At 38.5% G+C, this 24,113-nt stretch overlaps 1 protein-coding gene across 2 annotated transcripts in view; it reads left to right on the forward strand.

Annotated features, from left to right (window-relative positions):
• Positions 1-215: 215 nt before the first annotated feature.
• Positions 216-24,113, forward strand: part of JMJD1C (jumonji domain containing 1C) — a 281,539-nt gene continuing 257,641 nt past the window's right edge. For both annotated transcript variants that reach the window (XM_068981931.1, XM_068981932.1), the window contains exon 1: positions 216-383. In XM_068981931.1, coding sequence (XP_068838032.1) covers positions 216-383 — 168 coding nt within the window. The remainder of the gene's footprint in view (positions 384-24,113) is intronic.

Here is a 24,113-nt window from a genome sequence, read left to right on the forward strand (position 1 = left end):
AGGTCGGAGAGTCCAGGGCAGTGTTGAGGACTCAGTGACTGAGGTCGCTGTGCCCTTCTGGGCAGAGAGTCCGGTGCGCCCCCGAGTCTGCGCTCGCTCGCGGGGCCGCCGCCTTTCCCGGGTCCGCTGTCTTCAGCATGGACAGCCGGTAGGAGCGGGGTTTCGTTGATTCCCTGGCAGCCGAGGAGGCGGCGGCTGCTTTGGCAGTGACGGCTATGGCGGTGGAGGCGCGGCCGGAGCTGGTGGGGAAGCGGTTCCTGTGCCTGGCGCTCGGCGAAGAGGCGCGGCTGGAGCGCGGGGAGAGCGGACGCTGCTGGCGGGGCTGGCGAGCGGGGGTTATCCGAGCGGTGTCACACAGGGACAGCCGCAATCCCGACCTGGCGGTAAGAGCGCGACCACCCCTCAGTCTCCAGCCCGCGGCCGCACCCCCACTCGTGGTCCCGCCGCCGCACTGTCTGGGGTTACTTCTGGCACCTGGTTCAGCGGGCCAACTGGCGGTCACGCCCCTCTCCTGCGCTCTTGGGCGGGTTTGCCCACATACCCTGCCGGGGTCGCCACCTCCTCACGAGTAGCTTCTGTGGAGCCGGTGATCTGGCGGGACTCCCCGGCACCCGCCAGGGCCTTTCGGCCACTGTCCGGGTGGGGTCCGGCCGCGGCTTCCCCTGCGGTGCCCCGGCGGCCGCGGAGACCTTACGGAAAGGCGGGGCTGCGAGCCCGGCGCCGCGCGTGCAGGTGGGGGTGGGGGCGGGCCGCTCGTGGCGGTGAGGCGCCAGCTTCACCAGCGTCTGTTTGCAAAACTCTTAATAGTGCAGAGGGTTTGGAGATTTAAAACTTACCCTTAAGGTCGCTGAAGGGGAGGGAGGAAAGAAAAAAGGTCTTTGGTTTTCCAGCCTGTCTTGAGATTCGTGCGTATTTTCGAGGCAAAGGCCTTGGCAGTGGCAGGTGTCCTGATTAAACCTTATTTATACAGTAGATGCTTGGTTTTCTAACCGGAAACGAAGAAAGTGGAAAATTTCGGTTTGGAGGGTCGTGGAAATGAATATCTCCCTCCCTCCCGCCCTTCTTTCCTTGGGATTGTTGTTTTTCCATAGTTTTTGTTGTTGTTGTTAGAAGGGAATAGTTCTTTGAAGTCATCCGTTCCTGGGATTTATATGACTTTAAGTGAAACGAGATATTGTCAATTAAAACGTTTAATACCCCGCGAAACCTTAAAGTGGCTTTTTCTTTGCTTGCTTTTCCTTACATGTGACACTGCCAATAGTTTCTTTCAATCGTGTAGAAATGTGCAAGATTCTGAGACGGGATACGCTGTTAGTGTTCCAGTAACATTTTCGCCAGGGGACGGGTTGGAGTTAAGGAGCCAAGTACAGGCAGGACATTGATAGGTTTTGAAAGATTGATTTATGAATACATAATCCATGGAGTTTATTGGTAATACCCTGGGGTATTTTTCACTGAATATTTAAAATTTGGGAACTTTTATCTTTTTATGTGCAGGTTTACAATTCCGAAATTTCTTTAGTATGTATATGTGTACATACCTAATATTTTTGTTGGAGGGTTTGAGTCTGTTTTCCTTAAGTCCAGTTTGATGAATGTAGTCAGTGATATGGTTTCTTGCTGCTTGTATTAGTGTCGGCTTGACATTGCAAAGCATGTTTGCAGAATAGAGGTAAGTTTGGAGATTCTGGTTGGTCATTCTCATTGAAGAAAAAAAACAGAGTCAGCTTTTTAAAAAAAACAACCCAAACATTTCTTAACGGTGCTGCAGACTGGCAGTTCAGTGTATTTGCGTAAAAGCGTGTGTTGATTTTATTTTTCTTCCTTTTACTCTGATATGTAATTGTCTTGATTTTATGTGGAAGATAGATTATGGGTTAGCCTTTTTAAATGGTTTCAAAACAAACATGGAATGATATTTTGTTTTCCGCAAATTTTTAGTAGATACATGAGAATTGGGAGATATAGTTTTAAATATGAGTATCACTGGTGACAGCCAATTTATCAAAGTTAAATATATTAAAAACTTATATGAGAATTTAAATGATATAAAGAGAGGGGAGTTTTCAAATACTGTGTTTGAAAAGGCAAGGTTAATAGATTTGGTATTAAAAAATGAAAAGTATATGTGGATGGAGAAATTGGCTGGAAAGACCAGGAAAGAGTTTTCTCAGATGATGAAAATGTTTTGTATCTTAATTGTTGATTACATGTGTGCATACATATATTAAAACTCATTGAATTGTGCACTTAATAACTGTACATTTCATTTGTGCAAATTTTCCTTCAGAAATGTGTTTTGAACTATACTGTAACTGTGTGAACCTTTGACAGTTTTCCTTTAACCGTCTTAAAAAAATGTACAGTATAATCTGAGTTTCTAGCCTGGAACCTACAGATATAGAGTTATTTTCAAACTTTATTATATTCATATCTCTTTCCATTCATGTTACCTAAGTTAAATGAAACTTGAGACAGTTTAGCATCACCAAAATGTAATTCGAATGGTATATTTTTGTGACTGCAGAATGAATCAAGGCCAAAGGAGCTTGATCAGTTATATGAAAAATACTATTAAATAGGCTGTTTTGGTTTTTTGTTATTGCATGTCTGTATAATTTAAAACTTAACAGGGTCGTTAGTAATCTCAGCTGTGCATGTGTTTATGACACATGATTTGGGAGGATAATTAGTTTAGGGGATGATTATCATTTAGTCACTGAGTTGTGCCGAACTCTTCTGACTCCATGGACTGTAGACCACCAGGCTCCTCTGTCTGTGGGATTAACCAGGCAAGAATATTGGAGTGGGTTGCCATTTCCTTCAGGAGATCTTCTCGACCCAGGAATCGAAACCAGGTCTCCTGCATTGGAGGCAGGTTCTTTACCAACTGAGCCATAACAGAAGCCCAATATTTATTCATTTGGCTTCACTGAGTCTTAGTTATGTCGCTCAGGATCTTTGATTTTTGCTAGGGCCGAAAAAAAAAAAAGATCTTCACGACCAAGAAAATCACGATAGTGTGATCACTCACCTAGAGCCAGATATCTACGTCAAGGCTGTATATTGTCACCTTGCTTATTTAACTTATATGCAGAGTACATCATGAGAAACACTGGGCTGGAAGAAGCACAAGTTGGAATCAAGATTGCCGGGAGAAATATCAATAACCTCAGATATGCAGATGACACCACCCTTATGGCAGAAAGTGAAGAGGAACTTAAAAGCCTCTTGATGAAAGTGAAAGAGGAGAGTGAAAAAGTTAACTTACAGCTCAACATTCAGAAAACGAAGATCATGGCATCCGGTCCCATCACTTAATGGGAAATAGATGGGGAAACAGTGGAAACAGTGTCAGACTTTATTTTGGGGGGCTTCAAAATCACTGCAGATGGTGACTGCAGCCATGAAATTAAAAGACGCTTACTCCCTTGGAAGGAAAGTTATGACCAACTTAGATAGCATATTCAAAAGCAGAGACATTACTTTGCCAACAAAGGTCCATCTAGTCAAGGCTATGGTTTTTCCAGTGGTCATGTATGGATGTGAGAGTTGGACTGTGAAGAAGGCTGAGTGCTGAAGAATTGATGCTTTTGAACTGTGGTGTTGGAGAAGACTCTTGAGAGTCCCTTGGACTGTAAGGAGATCCAACCAGTCCATTCTAAAGGAGATCAGTCCTGGGTGTTCTTTGGAAAGACTGATGCTAAAGCTGAAACTCCAGTACTTTGGCCACCTCATGTGAAGAGTTGACTCACTGAAAAAGACCCTTATGCTGGGAGGGACTGGGAGTAGGAGGAGAAGGGGACGACTGAGGATGAGATGGCTGGATGGCATCACGATGGACGTGAGTCTGAGTGAACTCCGGGAGTTGGTGATGGTCAGGGAGGCCTGGCGTGCTGCGATTCATGGGATCACAAAGAGTCGGACACCACTGAGCGAATGAACTGAACTGAACTGAAGGCATGTAGGTTCTTTAGTTTCAGCGTGTAGGATCTGGTTCCCTAACCAGGGGTCAAAACCAGGCTTCCTGCCTTGGGAGCACAGAGTTTTAGCCACTGGACCACCAGGGAAGTTTAGGGGATACTATGTCTCAAAAGTTAATCAGTTTCTCTTATTTTTGGTCTTACATATGAAGAATTTCCATGTGCATTAGTTTCCTGTGGAGCTTCCTCTGTGGCTCAAATGGTAAAGAATCCATCTGCAGTGGGAGAGACCTGGATTCTTTCCCTGGGTTGGGAAGATCCCCTGCAGAAGGGAACGGCTACCCACTCCAGTATTTAGACTGAGAATTCCATAGACTGTATAGTCCATGGGGGTCACAAAGAGTCAGACACTGCTGAGTGACTTTCACTTTAATTTCGTGTACTACTGTTAACTAGTTATCACAGCCTGTTTGATTTAAACCACTAGTCTTCAGCCTTTTTTTTGCACCAGAGACTGGTTTTGTAGAAATTTTTCCATGGGAGTGAGGTGGGGGTGGTTTTGGGATGATTCAAGCACATTACATTTATTGTGCACTTTATTTCTATTTTGTGGCAATCTCAGGATATTCTCTGTTGACATTAGGGTTAAGGTCCGAGCTCCTATGAGAATCTAATGGTGCTGCTGATCTGACAGGAGGTGGAACTCGGACGTTATTCCTAGTGATAGGGAGCAGCTGTAAATGCAGATGAAGCTTCATGCTGGCCAGCCTGCTATGCCTCCTCGTTCCTAACAGGGTTGGGACCTCTGCCCGATTTAAGCAATATAAATGAATTATATTTTAATGGTTCTGGAGATGACAAGTCTAACTTGCGGGTTTCCGTAGGCCGAAATCAAGGTGTGATTAGAACTTGCTCTTTTCTGGAGGCTCTGAGGGAGATGATTTCTTTTCCTTTTCTAGTTTGTAGAAGCAGCCCACATTCCTTGGCTCATGGTCCTCTTCCTCTTTAAAATCCAGCAATTTATCTTTCTGTTTTTCTCTAGTTACATCACCCTCTTGACTCTGCTGTTTCCCTTTAAATACTTTTAAGTACCCTTGTGGTCATATTGGGTCTACCCAGATAATCCAAGATAATCTCCACATCTGCTAATTAACAACCTTAATTCCATTTCTGTTCTCTTTTGCCATGGAAGTTTAACATAGTTACAGGTTTCATGTATTCAGTTTAGTTCAGTTCAGTCGCTCAGTCGTGTCTGACTCTTTGCGACCCCATGAATCGCAGCACGCCAGGCCTCCCTGTCCATCACCAACTCCCGGAGTTCACTCAGACTCACATCCATCGAGTCAGTGATGCCATCCAGCCATCTCATCCTCAGTCGTCCCCTTCTCCTCCTGCCCCCAATCCCTTCCAGCGTCAGAGTCTTTTCCAATGAGTCAACTCTTCACATGAGGTGGCCAAAGTACTGGAGTTTCATAGCATTCCTTCCAAAGAAATCCCAGGCTGATCTCCTTCAGAATGGACTGGTTGGATCTCCTTGCAGTCCAAGGGACTCTCAAGAGTCTTCATGTATTAGGACATGAATATTTTGGGGGTGGCATTCTGCCCAATACACCATGGTAGCATAAAAAACCTCTTACATTATGAACATATGATTTGATACAAATCCATTGAGGCCAAAATGTTTATGCTGCAGGTTTTAATGATTATCTGATCTCTTAAGTAAATGAGTAAATTTGTAGAAGTTTTACACAGCTGTCCTTCGATAATTTCACATATTCTGTTGGTTACGTTTAAGAAATGTTTTGAAAAATCTGGGATATTTTGGAATTATATTAATCAACAAAAGACTTTATCTGAACTCTTTTTATTCAGGAGGGCCAAGCTACTGATGAAGTAAAATAGGTTTTGAGCCCTCAGCATGTTTTTTTTTTTTTTTTTTAGCTCCATTGTTGTAGAAAGTTTCTTGCTTTGTTATGCATGTTGAACATTTATGACTGCCAAATGTATCAGGTTTTTTCCAGGACACAGAAGGAACCAAAAATCATAGCATTGTGTTTTGCAGACCAAACATTTAAGTTTGTACACAGGGGAATTGTCTCATGATCACTTAGTGAGGAGTAAGTGACCTTCAAACACTGAATTTAAACTATTCTAATTTTGAATCAGTTCTGATGAGATGGATGAAACTGGAGCCGATTATGCAGAGTGAAGTAAGCCAGAAAGAAAAACACCAATACAGTATACTAACACATATATATGGAATTTAGAAAGATGGCAATGACGACCCTGTATGCAAGACAGGAAAAAAGACACAGCTGTGTATAACGGACTTTTGGACTCAGAGGGAGAGGGAGAGGGAGAGGGTGGGATGATTTGGGAGAATGGCATTCTATCATGTATACTATCATGTAAGAATTGAATCGCCAGTCTATGTCTGACGCAGGATACAGCATGCTTGGGGCTGGTGCATGGGGATGACCCAGAGAGATGTTATGGGGAGGGAGGTGGGAGGAGGGTTCATGTTTGGGAACACATGTAAGAATAAAAAAATAAAAAATAAAAAAACAAACAAACAAACAAAAATAAACTGTGTGCTGGGCTTCCCACATGACCCAGAGGTGAAGAATCTGCCTGTCAGGGCATGAGACATGGGTTCAGTTTATGGGTGCAGAAGATACGCTGGAGAAGGAAATGCAACCCATCCAGTATTCTTGCCTCGGAATTTCCATGGAGAGAGGAGCCTGGTGGGCTGCAGTCCATGGGATCGTGAAAGAGTGAGACACAACAGTGACTAAAAACAACAAATGGTGTGAATTGTATGTTTCTGTGTAAAATTAAAGAAACTTTTGTTTCCGTCCTTTTCACCTGTGATAGAACATTCTGGCACATATTTTGATGCCATTAATTAAAAACAGAATGTTGTCATTCAGTTCAGTCGCTCGGTCATTTCCGACTCTCTGCAACCCATTGGGATGTAGCACACCAGGCTTCCCTGTCCTTCACCAACTCCTGGAGCTTGCTAAAACTCATGTCCATCGAGTCAGTCTCGCCATCTCATACTCCAACCATCTCATACTCTGTCGTCCCCTTCTCCTCCTGCCTTCTATCTTTTCCAGCATCAGGGTCTTTTCTAATGACTCAGTTCTTTGCTTCAGGTGGTCAAAATATTTGAGTTTCAGCTTCAGCATCAGTCCTTCCAGTGCATATTCAGGACTGATCTCCTTTAGGATGGACTGGTTGGATCTCCTTGCAGTCCAAGGGACTCTCAAGAGTCTTCTCTGACACTATAGTTCAAAAGCATCAATTCTTTGGCACTCAGCTTTCTTTATAGTCCAACTCTCACATCTGTACATGACTACTGGAAAAACCATAGCTTTGTCTAGATGGACCTTTGTTGGCAAAGTAATATCTCAGCTTTCAATATGCTGTCTATGTTGGTCATAGCTTTTCTTCCAAGGAGTAAGCGTCTTTTAATTTCATGGCTGCAGTCTTGATATGCAGTGATTTTGTAGCCCAAGAAAATAAAGTCTTGTCACTGTTTCCATCTATTTCCATCTATTGCCACTGTTTCCCCATTTATTTGCCATGAAGTGATGGGACCGGATGCCATGGTCTTAGTTTTTGGAATGCTGAATTTTATGCCAGCTTTTCACTCTCCTTTTTCACTTTAATCAAAAGGCTCTTTAGTTCTTCACTTTCTGCCAGAAGGGTCGTGTCATCCGCATATCTGAGGTTATAGATATTTCTCCCGGCAGTCTTGATTCCAGCTTGTGCTTCATCCAGCCCAGCGTTTCTCATGATGTACTCTGCATATAAGTCAAATAAGCAGGGTGACAAGATACAGCCCTGATGTACTCCTTTGCCCGTTTGGAACCAGCCTGTTGTTCCATGTCCTGTTCTAACTGTTGCTTCTTGATTTGTATACACATTTCTCAGGAGGCACGTAAGGTGGTCTGGTATTCCCATCTCTTTAAGAATTTACCACAGTTTGTTGTGATCCACTCTGGCAAAGGCTTTGACATAGTCAATAAAGCAGATGTTTTTCTGGAATTCTCTTGCTTTTTCTATGACCCAAGGATGTTGGCAATTTGATTTCTCGTTCCTCTGCCTTTTCTAAATCCAGCTTGAACATTTGAAAGTTCTCGGTTCATGTAGTGTTGAAGTCTCGTTTGGAGAATTTTGAGCATTATTTTGCTAGAGTATGAGATGAGTGCAATTGTGTGGTAGTTTGAGCATTCTTTGGCATTGCCTTTTTTGGGGATTGGAATGAAAACTGACCTTTTCCAGTCCTCTGGTCACTGCTGAGTTTTCCAAATTTGCTGGTGTACTGAGTGCAGCACTTTAACATCATCATCTTTTAGGACTTGTAGCTAAGTTGGCATTCTGTCACCTCCGCTAGCTTTGTTTGTAGTGATGCTTCCTAAGGCCCACTTGACTTCAGACTCCAGGATGTCTGGCTCTAAGTGAGTGATCACACCGTTGGTGTTATCTGGGTCATGAAGATCTTTTTTGTTTAGTTCTTCTGTGTATTCTTGCCACCTCTTCTTAGTATTTTCTGCTTCTGTTAGGTCTGTACCATTTCTGTCCTTTATTGTGCCCATCTTTGCATGAAATGTTCCCTTGGTATCTCTGATTTTCTTGAAGAGATCTCCAGTCTTTCTCTTAGCTTCATATAGGGATGATAACTGCATTTGAAAGTAAAAATATATAGATTTTTCAACCTAATTGAAAGTATATAGGCCATTTTCCAAAGTTGGTAGGTTAAATGTATTACTTTTTGACGATTGTAAGTTATGTGCAAAGAATATCTTCATCTTTGAAACTCATATTTTCTTTCTACTTTACAGTACAGTAGAAGTGTTTAGTAAATGTTCTGCTGCTGCTGCTAAGTCGCGTCAGTCGTGTCCGACTCTGTGTGACCCCATAGACGGCAGCCCACCAGGCTCCCCCATCCCTGGGATTCTCCAGGAAAGAATACTAGATCAGGTTGCCATTTCCTTCTCCAGTGCATGAAAGTGAAAAGTCAAAGTGAAGTCGCTCAGTTGTGTCTTGACTCTTAGCGATCCCATGGACTGCAGCCTACCAGGCTCCTCAGTCCATGGGATTTTCCAGGCAAGAAAACTGGAGGGGGGTGCCATTGCCTTCTCCAAGTAAATGTTCTACTGAATGGCAAATAAATACTGAATGGCAAATAAATTAGTTGAGTATCATAAATTTCTTGTTCTTACCAACGATCTCAATTGTCAAGTATTTCCTCTTAGTTTTGAATCTCCTTTTTTATTGTGTGAAACTGTGTACCTAAGTGGTTACTTCCCCTGTTCATCATCCTGTGGTTTGACTAAAGAGTAGGCGATGGTATTCCTAAACCAATCAGGGAGTTAACTCCTGGTTACATTGATGGATATACGCCTTAAATAAGCCCTGTCAGAATGAAGCCAAGGAGTACTGTGTAGGTGTTAGTCTGGAATTGCCGCAGCTGTTTTCCTATTTTAAGGTAAGCCAGTTTGAGAACAAAGTTAAAATATAGAGGCTAGCAGTATTGAAAAGACACCAAAAAAATATGACTTGATCACACTGTTTTTCTGAAACCTAAATACAATTATTGAGTTTTTCACTTAGAAAACTTTTCATTACGAAGAATGACTTTATTTCTATTTTTGTTGGTGTTTCTTTTCTTTGGTACCAAAAGCACCATAACTGATACATGTGGTAATATTTCTTTGCCTCTTTTATTTTGTTTTGAAAGCATTTGAAATACAGCCTTTTTTTAATACTCATGTGTTATTTAAGGTTGAGACATTAGATTTTTGTTTTATGACTTTGAATAATTTCAGGTGTTATTTTCTAGAAGGGCGATATGTTCTACTCTGTTGTATCCAGATGTATCTCAGAACTTTAAAAAAATTAATGTATATAAAAGATAAATACCTAGTTTTCGTAGTAATTTAAAATAAATACCTAAAATTTTATGTCAGGAAGTGTGCCATTATTAAAGAGAAACCTCAGCAAGTGGTAAAAGTAATATTTTAGAAAATAGAAAGAAATAGCAACCTTTACTTTTTAGGGTATATACCGTAAATGTTGTATTTTTCTACTCTGTCATTGTTAGGCAAGTTTTTTAATGGTGGCAATTTGGTGGTACCAAACACTGCCGATTTCATGTTTCAAGATTTGACAGTAATTAATTTCTGCCTAATACTCCGGAAACATTTTTTTCAATGTGGATTTTTAATAAATGTGTTTTATTTGATGTAAAATTTTAATCTGACAAATTGGTATGGATTGTATACTTTATCCTTTAAGACTGAAAGTGAAATTGAAGTCGCTCAGTCGTGTCCTACTCTTTGCAACCTGTGCGACCCATGGACTGTAGCCCACCAAGCTCCTCCGTCCGTGGAATTCTCCAGGCAGGAATACTGGAGTGGGTTGCCATTTGCTTCTCCAGGGTATCTTCCCGACCCAGGGATTGAACCCAGGTCTCCCACATTGCAGGTAGATGCTTTAACCTCTGCACCACCAGGGAAGCCCATCCTTTAAGATTAATGCTTACTAAATATTGAAATGCTTAAGATGTTGGAACATTCTCTGAAATTATCTAATTGGATAGAATCTTTTCATGTAGAATTTGTAGTCATTTTGTATTTTAGCTATTTTAAGAAATTACAGTAGTAAACTCAAAATGTTTTTTTCTCTTATTATATAGAACCTATTGATCTGATTATAGGATACTTGGTTAATTAAGAGAAAGCAGTTTATTACTCATTTACTGTTTGGTTGGACTCGGTGCCAAAATTCTAATGTTGCAGCATGGTCTAGACCTGTTCCCTGGATGCAGCCAGTTGAAGCTGTGAGTCATACAGAATTTGAGGAGGGTAGATAAGTGCTTATATCTTTGAATAAAAAGTGTGAGTACAGTTATTTCTGCCTTTTGGGGTTTACTGGCTAGTAGGCTTCTTCGGAATTAATAAAGTTTGGAATACGGATTTCACGTGTAGTATTTCATCTGTATTTGTTCAAGTCAGCCAAACAAAATAGATCTTAGTAGAACATATTTTGAAATTCATTTGAATAAATAGGAATTAAATGTATAAGTATACATAATAATGCATAACTGATGACAAAGAAAGATTTCTTAAAATGTTTAAGCACTTGATTTATAGTTTGGGCCTCAGTTTTCTCATTTATTCCATTTAGTGAATGAAATTGGTCTAGAGTTCAGAGTTTTTCCTATTCTATAGTTCTAGAAGTGTGATGTAGATATAGTTTCTTTTTAAAACCTGTACTGTCTTGGAATAAAGTGTCTATTAAGCAGAAATAAATTTTAGGTCTGTCCCAATAGCTTTATTTACAAGTTAGTGAAACATTTCATAATAACATCTTTGTGTTCCCTTATTACAGAGACGACAATTGTATGTAAATAATGTAATTTCTGTGCAGCATTTCTCTTGGATAATAAAAAATGAAGTCATAGGATTTGGATTTTTATGATCAAATAAATTGAAATAGAATAAAGAAATATCTAAAGGCTACAGTATTGGAACTTAAAATAATCTAGTATATTTCTTCATGTACCTGGATGTTTTGATCATCTACATGTAATTCTTGGTGAAGATATCCTGTAGTTCAAATTGATTAAAAGAAGTAAAAATAATTCCTTCTTTCAATGAACATAGTACTTCACACTTTCAAAGCTTAAAAAGGAAAAATTGTCCTTCCAGCGCTATGATAAATAGCCTCCCTGAACCTTTGCTTTCTTGATTTTTGCAGTCCTGTGCTTCAAATCCTTTTGGGAGGTTCTTTTTTTTAGTCACTTAGTGACTTTAGTTATTTTAGTTCCTCCCATCTTCTTAATTTAGCATTAAAGGGTCAGTCCTTTGCTGCCTGTTTATTTTTGTGTTTCAAATCTTAATCCCTTTATTATTTATATGCAATTATTTATATTGGTATCGCTTAGTTGGTAAAGAATCTGCTTGCAATGCAGGAGACCCTGGTTCGATTCCTGTGTTGGGAGCGTCCGCTGGAGAAGGGTTAGGCTACCCACTCCAGTATTCTTGAGCTTCCCTTGTGGCTCAGCTGGTAAAGAATCTGCCTGCAATGTGGGAGACCTGGGTTTGACCCTGGGTTGGGAAGATCCCCTGGAGAAGGGGGAACAGCTACCCACTCCAGTATTTTGGCCTAGAGAATTCCATGGACTGTATATATAGTCCATTGAGTCGCAAATAATCGGACATGACTGAGTGACTTACACATGGCAGGTGTTTGAATTTTAAATTTAACATCTTCATTTCAGATGTCTTCTAGTATTTGCTATATTGCTATATTTTAAAAGTGCATTGTAAATTTAGAAGATTTCCTGTCTCATGCCAGAGAAGGTAGAAACAGTAGAACATGAAGTAGAAACTAAGTCAGCATTGGTAGAATAGAGTTTAGGATTTTTCAAGGCTAGGAGAGGTGTGAAAATGACTATCACTTGTTGTTCAGTCCCTTAGTTGTGTCCAACTCTTTACGACCCCATGGACTGCAGCATACCAGGCTTCCCTGTCCTTCACTATCTCCCAGAGTTTGCTCAAACTCATGTCCATTGAGTCAGTGATGCTATCCAACCATCTCATCCTTTGTCGCCCCCTTCTCCTCCTGCCCTCAGTCTTTCCCAGAATTTAAGGAGCTGAAAAATCTGATTCATCTGTCAAAATTAGATAGTTTAAGTTTCAGAAAACATCTTTAGACACAGAGGAATATTGAAAAGGGACTGTATGTTTATGTTAATTTATGGATAAAGTTAAATGCATTGCTATTTACTGCAAAATGGCTTTATGTATATACCTTACATTGAATCTTAGCATCAAGTCAGCACAGAAAGATAGGGTATTGAAACTCTGAAACAGTTAAAATTGGCAAACTTTTCCAATGTTTTGAATGGCACCATATTATTATTTTGGTCTGTCTTTACCTTTAAAACTACATTGATCAAACTGTGTGTAGATACATATAGATCATGCTTTAGAGTGTTTTGCCTATTCCCTTTATTGTTGATGTGTTCAGTCCCAAGTTGTGTCTGACTCTTTGCGACCCTGTGAACTGCAGCATGCCAGGCTTCCCTGTCCTTCACTGTCTCCCTTAGTTTGCTCAAACTCATGTCCATTAAGTCAGTGTAGCCAGCCAACCATCTCATCCTCTGTCGCCGCCTTCTTCTCTTGCCCTCAGTCTTCCCAGCATCAGGGTCTTTTCCAGTGAGTCAGCTCTTCACATCAGGTGGCCAAACTATTGGAGCTTCAGCATCAGACCTTCCAATGAATATTCAAGACTGATTTCCTTTAGGATTGACTGGTTGGATCTCCTCACTGTCTAAGGGACTCTCAAGAGTCTTCTCCAACACCACAGTTCAAAAGCGTCCATTTTTTGGCACTCAGTCTTTATGGTCCAGCTGTCATATCTATACATGACCACTGGAAAAACCACAGCTTTCACTATATGAACCTTTGTTGGCAAAGTGATGTCTCTGCTTTTTAATACACTGTCTAGGTTTGTCATAGCTTTTCTTCCAAGGAGCAAGAGTCATAATTTCATGGCTACAGTCATGATCTGCGATGATTTTGGAGCCCAAGAAAATGAAATCTGACATTGTTTCCACATATTCCCCATCTGTTTGCCATGAGTGATGGGACTGGATGCCATAATCTTCATTTTTTGAATGTCAAGTTTTAAACCAGCTTTTTCTGTCTCCTTGCTTTCATCAAGAGGCTGTTTAGTTCTTCTTCACTTTCTACCATTAAAGTGTTACCATCTGAGGTTGTCAGTATTTCTCATGGCAGTCTTGATTCCAGCTTGTGATTCATCCAGCCCAGCATTTCGCATGACATATTCTGCATATAAGTTAAATAAGCAGGGTGACAGTATACTGCTTTGACATACTCCTCTCCCAATTTTGCACCCGTCCATTGTTCTGTGTCCAGTTCTAACTGTTGCTTCTTGACCTGACTACCGGTTTCTCAGGAGAAAGGTAACGTCGTCTGGTATTCCCATCTCTTGAAGAAATTTCCATGGTTTGTTATGATCCACACAGTCAAAGGCTTTAGCTCAGTCAATGATGCAGAAGTAGATTTTTTTTTGGAATCCCCTTGCTTTTTCTGTGATGCAAGGGATGTGGTCAATTTGATCTCTGGTTCCTCTGCCTTTTCTAAATTCAGCTTGTACATCTGGAAGGTCTGAGTGACTAAGCACAGCACAGAAGCTATAGGAGAAAAGAAGGAAATCCTAGGGTACTGAGTCTTCAAACTGTTCATTTAGAACAGCGATCTTACCAGCTTTGTTTGATAATGATTTCTCAAATGAACTGAATTCTTTACTTCAGGGAGAAACTTCCTGGCAAAAAATTCTATAATTGATGGTTTGTACAGAAATCCCTTGCATTCCTATACACTAATAATGAGAAAGTAGAAAAAGAAATTAAGGAAACAATTCCATTCACCATTGCAACAAAAAGAATAAAATACTTAGGAATATATCTACCCAAAGAAACTAAAGACCTATATATAGAAAACTATAAAACACTGATGAAAGAAATCAAAGAGGACACTAATAGATGGAGAAATATACCATGTTCATGGGTTGGAAGAATCAATATAGTGAAAATGAGTATACTACCCAAAGCAATTTACAAATTCAATGCAATCCCTATCAAGCTACCAGCCATATTTTTCACAGAACTAGAACAAATATTTTCAAGATTTGTATGGAAATACAAAAAACCTCGAATAGCCAAAGCAATCTTGAGAAAGAAGAATGGAACTGGAGGAATCAACTTGCCTGACTTCAGGCTCTACTACAAAGCCACAGTCATCAAAACAGTATGGTACTGGCACAAAGACAGACATATAGATCAATGGAACAAAATAGAAAGCCCAGAGATAAATCCACACACATATGGACACCTTATCCTTGATAAAGGAGGCAAGAATATACAATGGAGTAAAGACAATCTCTTTAACAAGTGGTGCTGGGAAAACCGGTCAACCACTTGTAAAAGAATGAAACTAGATCACTTTCTAACACCGCACACAAAAATAAACTCAAAATGGATTAAAGATCTAAATGTAAGACCAGAAACTATAAAACTCCTAGAGGAGAATATAGGCAAAACACTCTCAGACATAAATCACAGCAGGATCCTCTATGATCCACCTCCCAGAATTCTGGAAATAAAAGCAAAAATAAACAAATGGGATCTAATTAAAATTAAAAGCTTCTGCACAACAAAGGAAACTATAAGCAAGGTGAAAAGACAGCCTTCTGAATGGGAGAAAATAATAGCAAATGAAGCAACTGACAAACAACTAATCTCAAAAATATACAAGCAACTTATGCAGCTCAATTCCAGAAAAATAAATGACCCAATCAAAAAATGGGCCAAAGAACTAAATAGACATTTCTCCAAAGAAGACATACGGATGGCTAACAAACACATGAAAAGATGCTCAACATCACTCATTATTAGAGAAATGCAAATCAAAACCACAATGAGGTACCACTTCACACCAGTCAGAATGGCTGTGATCCAAAAATCTGCAAGCAATAAATGCTGGAGAGGGTGTGGAGAAAAGGGAACCCTCCTACACTGTTGGTGGGAATGCAAACTAGTACAGCCACTATGGAGAACAGTGTGGAGATTCCTTAAAAAATTGCAAATAGAACTACCTTATGACCCAGCAATCCCACTGCTGGGCATACACACCGAGGAAACCAGAATTGAAAGAGACACATGTACCCCAATGTTCATCGCAGCACTGTTTATAATAGCCAGGACATGGAAACAACCTAGATGTCCATCAGCAGATGAATGGATAAGAAAGCTGTGGTACATGTACACAATGGAGTATTACTCAGCCGTTAAAAAGAATTCATTTGAATCAGTTCTGATGAGATGGATGAAACTGGAGCCGATTATACAGAGTGAAGTAAGCCAGAAAGAAAAACACCAATACAGTATACTAACACATATATATGGAATTTAGAAAGATGGCAATGACGACCCTGTATGCAAGACAGGAAAAAAGACACAGCTGTGTATAACGGACTTTTGGACTCAGAGAGAGAGGGAGAGGGTGGGATGATTTGGGAGAATGGCATTCTATCATGTATACTATCATGTAAGAATTGAATCGCCAGTCTATGTCTGACGCAGGATACAGCATGCTTGGGGCTGGTGCATGGGGATGACCCACAGAGATGTTATGGGGAGGGAGGTGGGAGGGGGTTTCATGTTTGGGAACACATGTAAGAATTAAAGATTTTAAAATTAAAAAAATAAAAAATTAAAAAAAAAAAAAGAAAATTAAGTAGTGTACAACTGTTGTTAAAGAAAATGATTCTTATAACAAATAAGAGCTTTCTTAGTAATTAAAGATTAAAGACGTAATTATAAAGTGACTCCTGATGAGGATATTCCTATAAAAGATTAAACTAATTTGGTCCAGGTATGTAAGTTTTATTGATCATGAAGCAGAAAAATCTGAGATATGTTGCTAAAGCCAGTGATTCTCAATCTTTTTTATATTGTATTCATTGCAGTCTTACAATGGATACAGTTAAGCTTTAATGTATGAAAATCGTGGAGGGAGCTTCATATTTTAAATGCTGTTTTTTATACATCATATGTAAATATTTTGATCTGCATTTTACTAAAATCTCCATTTTATTAAAATTATTTTTATTAGGTGCCAAAGCAACATAAAAATATATATCTAGAATAATTATACTCCCACCCCTGTATCCATCATCTCAGTTACCCTCCCACTCTTTTATATAACCTTTATTTATTAATTGAAGTGTCTTTCCAGAATTAACTTAAAAGATAGGAGTAAGTGTACATCATTTCATTCCTCCCACGTCATACATGATCAACTTGAGCATCACTAAAAGGAAAACACACGTAAGTCTACTGATAAGATATAGTAGGAAGTATACAGCCCAACCGATGAAATATTTATACTAGAAATTGCTGAATTTGAATATATTCAAACGTCTACATCCAATAGCTAATTTACAGGACATATGAGAGTAGAGGAGCATGTTATACAACACTACGAGGATGGAGTTAGCTAGACCCAGGATGTGGGGAATTCCCAGAGTAGAGCTATGCTGGTGAACATTGTGGCCACTTAACTTTGTGTGACAGATTAAGTTGATTAAAGTTTAATAAAATAGAAAATCAGTTCCTCATTCACTGTAGCCAATTTCCTGTTCTCAGTTGACACATCTTACTGGTGGCTATGATTTTAGACAGCACAACTAAGAAAATTTCCATCATTGCAGAAAGATCTATTGGATACACTATTCTAGACTAAGCATTAAAAGAATAGACAACTTATTATTCCGCTTAGTAGAAGGGAAAAAGTTAGAATGATAAAAATAAAACAATAAGAGAGACAAACATAAGAAAGGCAAGACAAAGCACAAAATACGAGGTTTAATAAGTAAACCCGGATATATCAGTAATTACATGAAGTATAATTGACTGAATGTTTCTATTAAAAGGCAGGTTATCAAACCTGGAGGTGAGAACCCACAGAATACACTTATTTGCTGTTTATTAAAAAATCCATCTAAAGCATAAGAATACTTAAGTGAAAATCTTTCAGTTGTGTCTGACTCTTTGCGACCCCATGGACTATATATACAGTCCATGGAATTCTGCAGGCTAGAATACTGGAGTGGGTAGCCTTTCCCTTCTCCAGGAAATCTTCCCAATCCAGGGATCGAACCCAGGTCTCCCACATTGCAGGTGGATTCTTGACTAGCTGAGCCACAAGGGAAGCCCAAGAATACTGAAGTGGGTAGCCTATCACTTCTCCAGAGGATCTTCCCGACCGACCCAGGAATCGAACCAGGGTTTCCTGCATTGCATGTGGATTCGTTACTAACTGAGCTGTCAGGGAAGCCGAAGAATACCTAAAGGTGGTTGTAAAAAGATGGGGAAGAAAAAACTTCCATGCAGATACTAATTAAAGATAGTTCATGTGGCTTTCCAGGTGGAGCTAGTAGTAAAGAACTGTTCTGCCAGTGCAGGAGATGTTAGAAATGCAGGTTCATCCCTGGTACTGGAAGATCCCCTGGAGAAGGAAATGGCAACCCACTCTAGGATTCTTGCCTGGAGAATCCCATGGACAGAGGAGCCTGGTGGGCTATAGTCCATAGGGTCGCAAAGAGTCAGGCTTAACTGAAGTGACTTAGCATGCATGCATGATTTAATGACAGTGTTTAAGAAAAGAAGCATTATTTGGGATGAAGAGGCTTTCTTTACCATGACAGGAGTTTTATTCAGCAAGAAGATATAATATTAGTTTTCAAAGTACCTGTGACATGACTTCAAGTACATAAAGCTGAAATAGAACTGTTAGAGAAAATAGACAAATTTATAATCATAGTGGGAAATTAAATAGCTGATAGAACTAGCAGTAAAATGTCAGTAATAAATAGAAGATTTAGAATAATAATTACTTGCTTTGACCATTTCACAAGGTCGTTGTGTGAATGAGATAGCATACTCAATAAATACACTGTCATTCAATATGAGCAAATATTTAATATGAATATGTACTGAAATATTTTTATTCAAAAAATATTTGAGCACCTTCTAATGACAGGTAGTGTTTTTAAGACATGTGTTTTGTAAGGTATAGAGCCTTAATCACATGTAAATATTGTTGGGCATGATTGCCAATTTTAAGTGCTTAATGAATTATAGGCAGTTTTTATCTAGGTGGATCCATAGAAGTGATACAGATTTTAAGGATGCATTTATTGAGTAAACAAGATATTTTGGTCCCTGAAGAGTGACTGGCATAATATAGTAGAATAGGTATAAAATGATTTTGGTAGAAAGAATTCCATGAGGAGGAACTTTCCTGGCAGTCTATTGGTTAAGACCTTGCTCTTCCCCTACAGGGGTCATGGGGTGGATCCCTGGCAGGTGCGCCAAGATCCAGCATGACCCCGTTGCCCCCCCCAAAATGAATGATCTGAGGAAAAGCAAAGGACTTGGCTTCAGAGAGGGTTCATATCGAAATAACAGTAATAAAAATAATTTGAAAATTAGGGCCAAATTGTAATAGCAGACTAAGAAATTTGTGCTGTGCTTAGAGGTTGGTTGGTGGTTGGCTGAAATGAATATTTTAGTACTTGGGCCATTTCCCTAGGTATCTTGGGGGCTTGGTTCTAGGGCCCCCTCAGATAACAAAATCCAAGGGTGCTCAAGACCTTTTCTTAAAATGGCATAATTCATTTGGCTCTTCATATTTGAACATGTAGGGCCATAACTATATTTTGAAGGTAGATTGAAGAGCCTTTAATTTTGATAGCTGAAAAAGCATACTGATTTCCTTACAGACCTGTTTACAGCTGCAGTTTATGGGAACACTGGTTTTCCCACACTCATCGCTATTGACCACTGTCAGTCATAATTTTTGCCTAATTTACCCAAAGAATTGTACCTTACTTTGATTCCCATTTATGTGTTTTTGAGTTTCATGTATTTATTTGCCTTATTTAAAAAATATATAAATAGCTTGGTCATATTTTGGCCCCTTTTGTGATTTGTTTTTCTGATTTATAGGTAGTCTTTTTATATTTAAGGTATATGTTCCTTTTTTACATGTGATGTAATTTTTTTCCTAATTGCTTGTTATTTTTAAACATTTTTAATATGTTTCTCCTATGACTTTGCTTATCATTTATAGGATGAATAAGTTTTTTTTACTGACTTCATAATACTGTGTCTTAAAAAGTACTCTAACCCCAGATTATATTTTAAAACATTAACTACCCCCCACTCCACACTGATATGAAATGTCTCCTTTCTCTTTGCTGTATTTTGATATTTAGGAATCTTTATGGACCTTTTTCTATAGGCCATGTATCTGTTTTTTTGTAATGCAGAATTAGAGTATTTTAATAATTGCTGTATTATAGAATCTTAACAATAGGGAAGGCAGACTTCTTTAACTTTCAAAAATACATTGGGAATTCTTGCATGTACATTTTTTTCCTTTTTTTTTTATTGTGATAAAATATGCCCAGCAGAAAACTTACTATTTCAGCCATTTTTGCGTATACAGTTTAATGGTATAAAGTTCTTCACATTCTTGTGCAGTCACCACTGTCCACTGTCATAACTAATAGGTCTTCCCCAAAAGAAGCTCTGTGTTCATTAGTAACTCAGTTCCCTCCTACACAAGCTCCTCATGACCTCTAACCTATTGTTTGTCTCTGAATTTGCTCGATTTCATGTAAGTAGAATCATACAATATGTGAATTTTATTGTCTTATTTAAGTTACTGTAGTGTTTTTTAAGATTCATCCATCTTGTGGCAAAAATCAGAACTTCATTTTTCTGCCCAAATAACATTCTCTTGCATGTACATACCATGAAAAATTATATTGAATCTGTAAGTCTGTTTGAGTAGAATTGCTACCCTAACAGTATTAAGTTTTCCAGTCTGTGAACATAGTATTTCTTTCCTTTGTGTCTTTAGTTTTTTCCAGCAGCATTTTGTATTTTTTAGTGTACAAGTTTTTGCCTCCTTGGTTACATTAATTGCTTACGTATTGTATTATTTTTGTATTTAGTAAATACACCCACACACACACACACACAGATATATATATATAGTGAATGGAATTTTCTTAATTTCCCTTTCAGATTGCTTATTGTTAGTATATGGAAGTATAACTGATTTTTACATGTTAATTCTGTATTCTGCCACTGCTAACTTTTTTTTCCCTAACGGTTATTTTCTCCTGTGTTTCTGAAATTTTTATAGTTTTCTCCATATAATGTCATGTCATCTGCAAACAGTATTTCTTCTTTCCAGTTTGAATGTCCTTTTAATTTCTTGTCTGATTTTCTATTTAGAACTTCCAACACCATATTTAATAGACATGCTAAGAGCAAGCATATTTGTCTTAAACTTTAGTAGTTTTTTTACTGATGAGTATGATTTTGACTATGGAATTTTCATGTATGGCCTTTATTATGTTGAGGTAGTTTCATTTTATTCCTAGTTTGTTGTGCACTTTTTATCATGAAAGGATATTGTATTTTGTCAAATGTGTTTTTTCTGTCAACAGAGATGATCATTTTTACTCCTTTCATTTTTATAATCTGATATATTGCATTGATTTTTTTTTTTTTTTGGGTATATCGAATCATCTTTGCATTCCAGAAGTAAATCCAACTTGGTTATGTGTATAATACGTTGTGTATTTAATTAAAAATTAATTTTGTAACTCCTTTCAATTTTCTCTCACAAATATTCTAGTATAATTTTGCTTGAGATTGTATACAGATTTATAGACATTCAGGAGGAAGGAGTATCTTTCCATTATTGTGTCTGAATTTCAAATAGCATGCAGTATCCAGCTATTAAGTTTTTTTTTTTTTTAAGTTCTGCAGTAATTTTCTTCTATGCAGGTCTTGTGTGTTTTTTTAGGTTCATTTTTAGACACTTTGTATTTTGATTTTAAATGCATGTGGGTATACCTGAATCCTTAATACATAAGTGACTTTATAAGTCACTGATTTGTCTCCCCCAAAATGATTTCTGTATTAAAAACAATGTTCCCTTTCTTTTCCCTTGTGTGTATTTTTAGCTCATGTATGACTTTTTCGTTCTTTTCATTAATGGGCTTAACAAATTATAGTAAAGCTTATCTATAAGATAACTCTCACAAAGAAGTGAAATGATAATGTTACTAAGCATGTAAAATCTTTTGCTTAAATTTTCAATAGTCTGTTGACTGTTTTGTTTCCTTAAACTGTTTTTCATTTTATAATTGTAATCAGTAGAAATCTAAATTTTATTTTATAGAGCTTTACTTTTAGGTTATATATGTAGCAGTTTATTTTCAAGTAAAATTGTAACATTTCTGTGTTCACAAACACAGGTAAAAAATTTGGTGGTAATTATTTACTGTTCAAAGAGGTACATATCAGAGTTCTTAATATTAAGGTGTATTCAAGTTATTTCCTAAGTTATCAATCCTTTTTAATACTATTCTTTTTCAAAATGTCATATTTATGACATAAAATTACAGTCTACTAATGTGTATGTATATGTATATACATATATATATATACCCACACATATACACATTCTCTATAGGGATTTTATTTTTAATAAAATAAAAGTCTTCTGCAGTAGACTCCATTCTCAATTGATTTCTCACCTATGTTAGATTTTAGAGAACTGTTCTATTTTTACTTCTTAAGAGTACTACTATAGTGAAGGTTGAAACTTGGAGAATAGGAAACTGACTTTATATACACTATAATTTTTTAATGTGTTTTTTTCCAACTTTTTGATGTTTTGAACCTTGGTAGGGTTTAGGAAATAGTAGATCAAAATTTCCATTTTAAACAAAAAATGGCTGTACTTTTCTGCGTTCTTGACTTAGACAATTACCTGCAAAATTAAAAAATGTATGAGAAAAATGTTCAGCATTATTAATTTCAAAAATGCAAAGAATTCAATTGATGGTAGGTACATTCAGTTCACTTCAGTCGCTCAGTCGTGTCCGACTCTTTGCGACCCCATGAATCGCAGCACGCCAGGCCTCCCTGTCCATCACCGACTCCTGGAGTTCACTCAGACTCAAATCCATCGAGTGCGTGATGCCATCCAGCCATCTCATCCTCTGTCGTCCCCTACTTCTGCCCCCAGTCCCTCCCAGCATCAGAGTCTTTTGCCTAGTCTTTTTTTGTTGCTGTTTTTTACACAAGAGAGAGAGAAAATAATCCAGATTTTTGCAAAACTTTTTCTTAAACTTTGTTCTGAGAAAGTTTTTCTTTTTTTAAAGCAGTTTTGACTGGCAAAATGAACAATTAATGAACAGTCAATTTAAAAATTCCGAACTCGTTGCTCTTGTTCAGTTACTAAGTTGTGTCTGACTCTGCGACCCCATGGACTGTAGCACGCCAGACTCCTCTACCCTCCACTATCTCCTGAAATTTGCTCAAATTCATGTCCATTGAATCGGTGATGCTATCTAACCATTGCATCTTCTGCTGCTCCCTTCTTTTGCCTTCAGTCATTCCAGCATCAGTCTTTTCCAGTTTGTGGGACATTTACATCAGGTAGCCAAAGTATTGGAGAAGCAATGGCACCCCACTGCAGTACTCTTGCCTGGAAAATCCCATGGTCGGAGGAGCCTGGTAGGCTGCAGTCCATGGGGTCGCTAAGAGTCAGACACGACTGAGTGACTTCACTTTGACTTTTCACTTTCATGCATTGGAGGAAGAAATGGCAACCCACTCCAGTATTCTTGCCTAGAGAATCCCAGGGATGGGGGAACCTGGTGGACTGCCGTCTATGGGGTTGCACAGAATCGGACACGACTGAAGCGACTTAGCAGCAGCAGCAGCCAAAGTATTGGAGCTTCAGCATCAGTCTTTCCAGTGAATATTCAGGGTTGACTTCCTTTCAGATTGGTTTGATCTCCTTGCTTTCCAAGAAACTCTCAATAGTCTTTTCCAGCCCCACAGTACCAAAGCATCATTTTTGGCACTCAGCCTTCTTTATGGTCCAAGTCTAACATCCATACCTGACTACTAGAAAAACCATAGCTTTGACTATACAAACCCTTTTTTGGCAAAGCAATGTCTCTGCTTTTTAATATACTATCTAGGTTTGTTATAGCTTTCCTTCCAAGGAGCCAAGTGTCTTAATTTCATGGCTACAGTCACTGTCTACAGTGATTTTGGAGCCTGAGATCTTTTATCTTAGTATCTTCTAAATGGAAATGATCTTTTTCTATTGTAATAAAACATTAAACCCAAGTTTCTTTTTAGATTACTATTTTTCCTTTCTACCTTCTCCCATACCTCAGAATTATGGACAGTGTACTTACACTGCTGATTCTTTTTAGTTATTAATGTCACAGAGTTACAGAAAGAAAGACTTAATCTCTTCAGAGCATAAGCTATTACCTTTGTTACTTCTGTCTTTTTAAATAATGTGGAATGTTATGATTCATGTTAGAGTGCCCTTTTACATTAGAAAGAAAATGTACAGGCTCAATGAAGTTTGACTGCTCACTTAATGCAAAGGAAATGAAAGAGTTTGGAAATATGTTGATTTTGATTACAGGACAAAAGGGGCAATGTAATCTAAATCCAGTACTATTTCCTACCCTTTA

The sequence above is a fragment of the Capricornis sumatraensis genome, chromosome 10, assembly GCF_032405125.1.
Source record: "Capricornis sumatraensis isolate serow.1 chromosome 10, serow.2, whole genome shotgun sequence".
NCBI classification, from domain to species: Eukaryota; Metazoa; Chordata; class Mammalia; order Artiodactyla; family Bovidae; genus Capricornis; species Capricornis sumatraensis.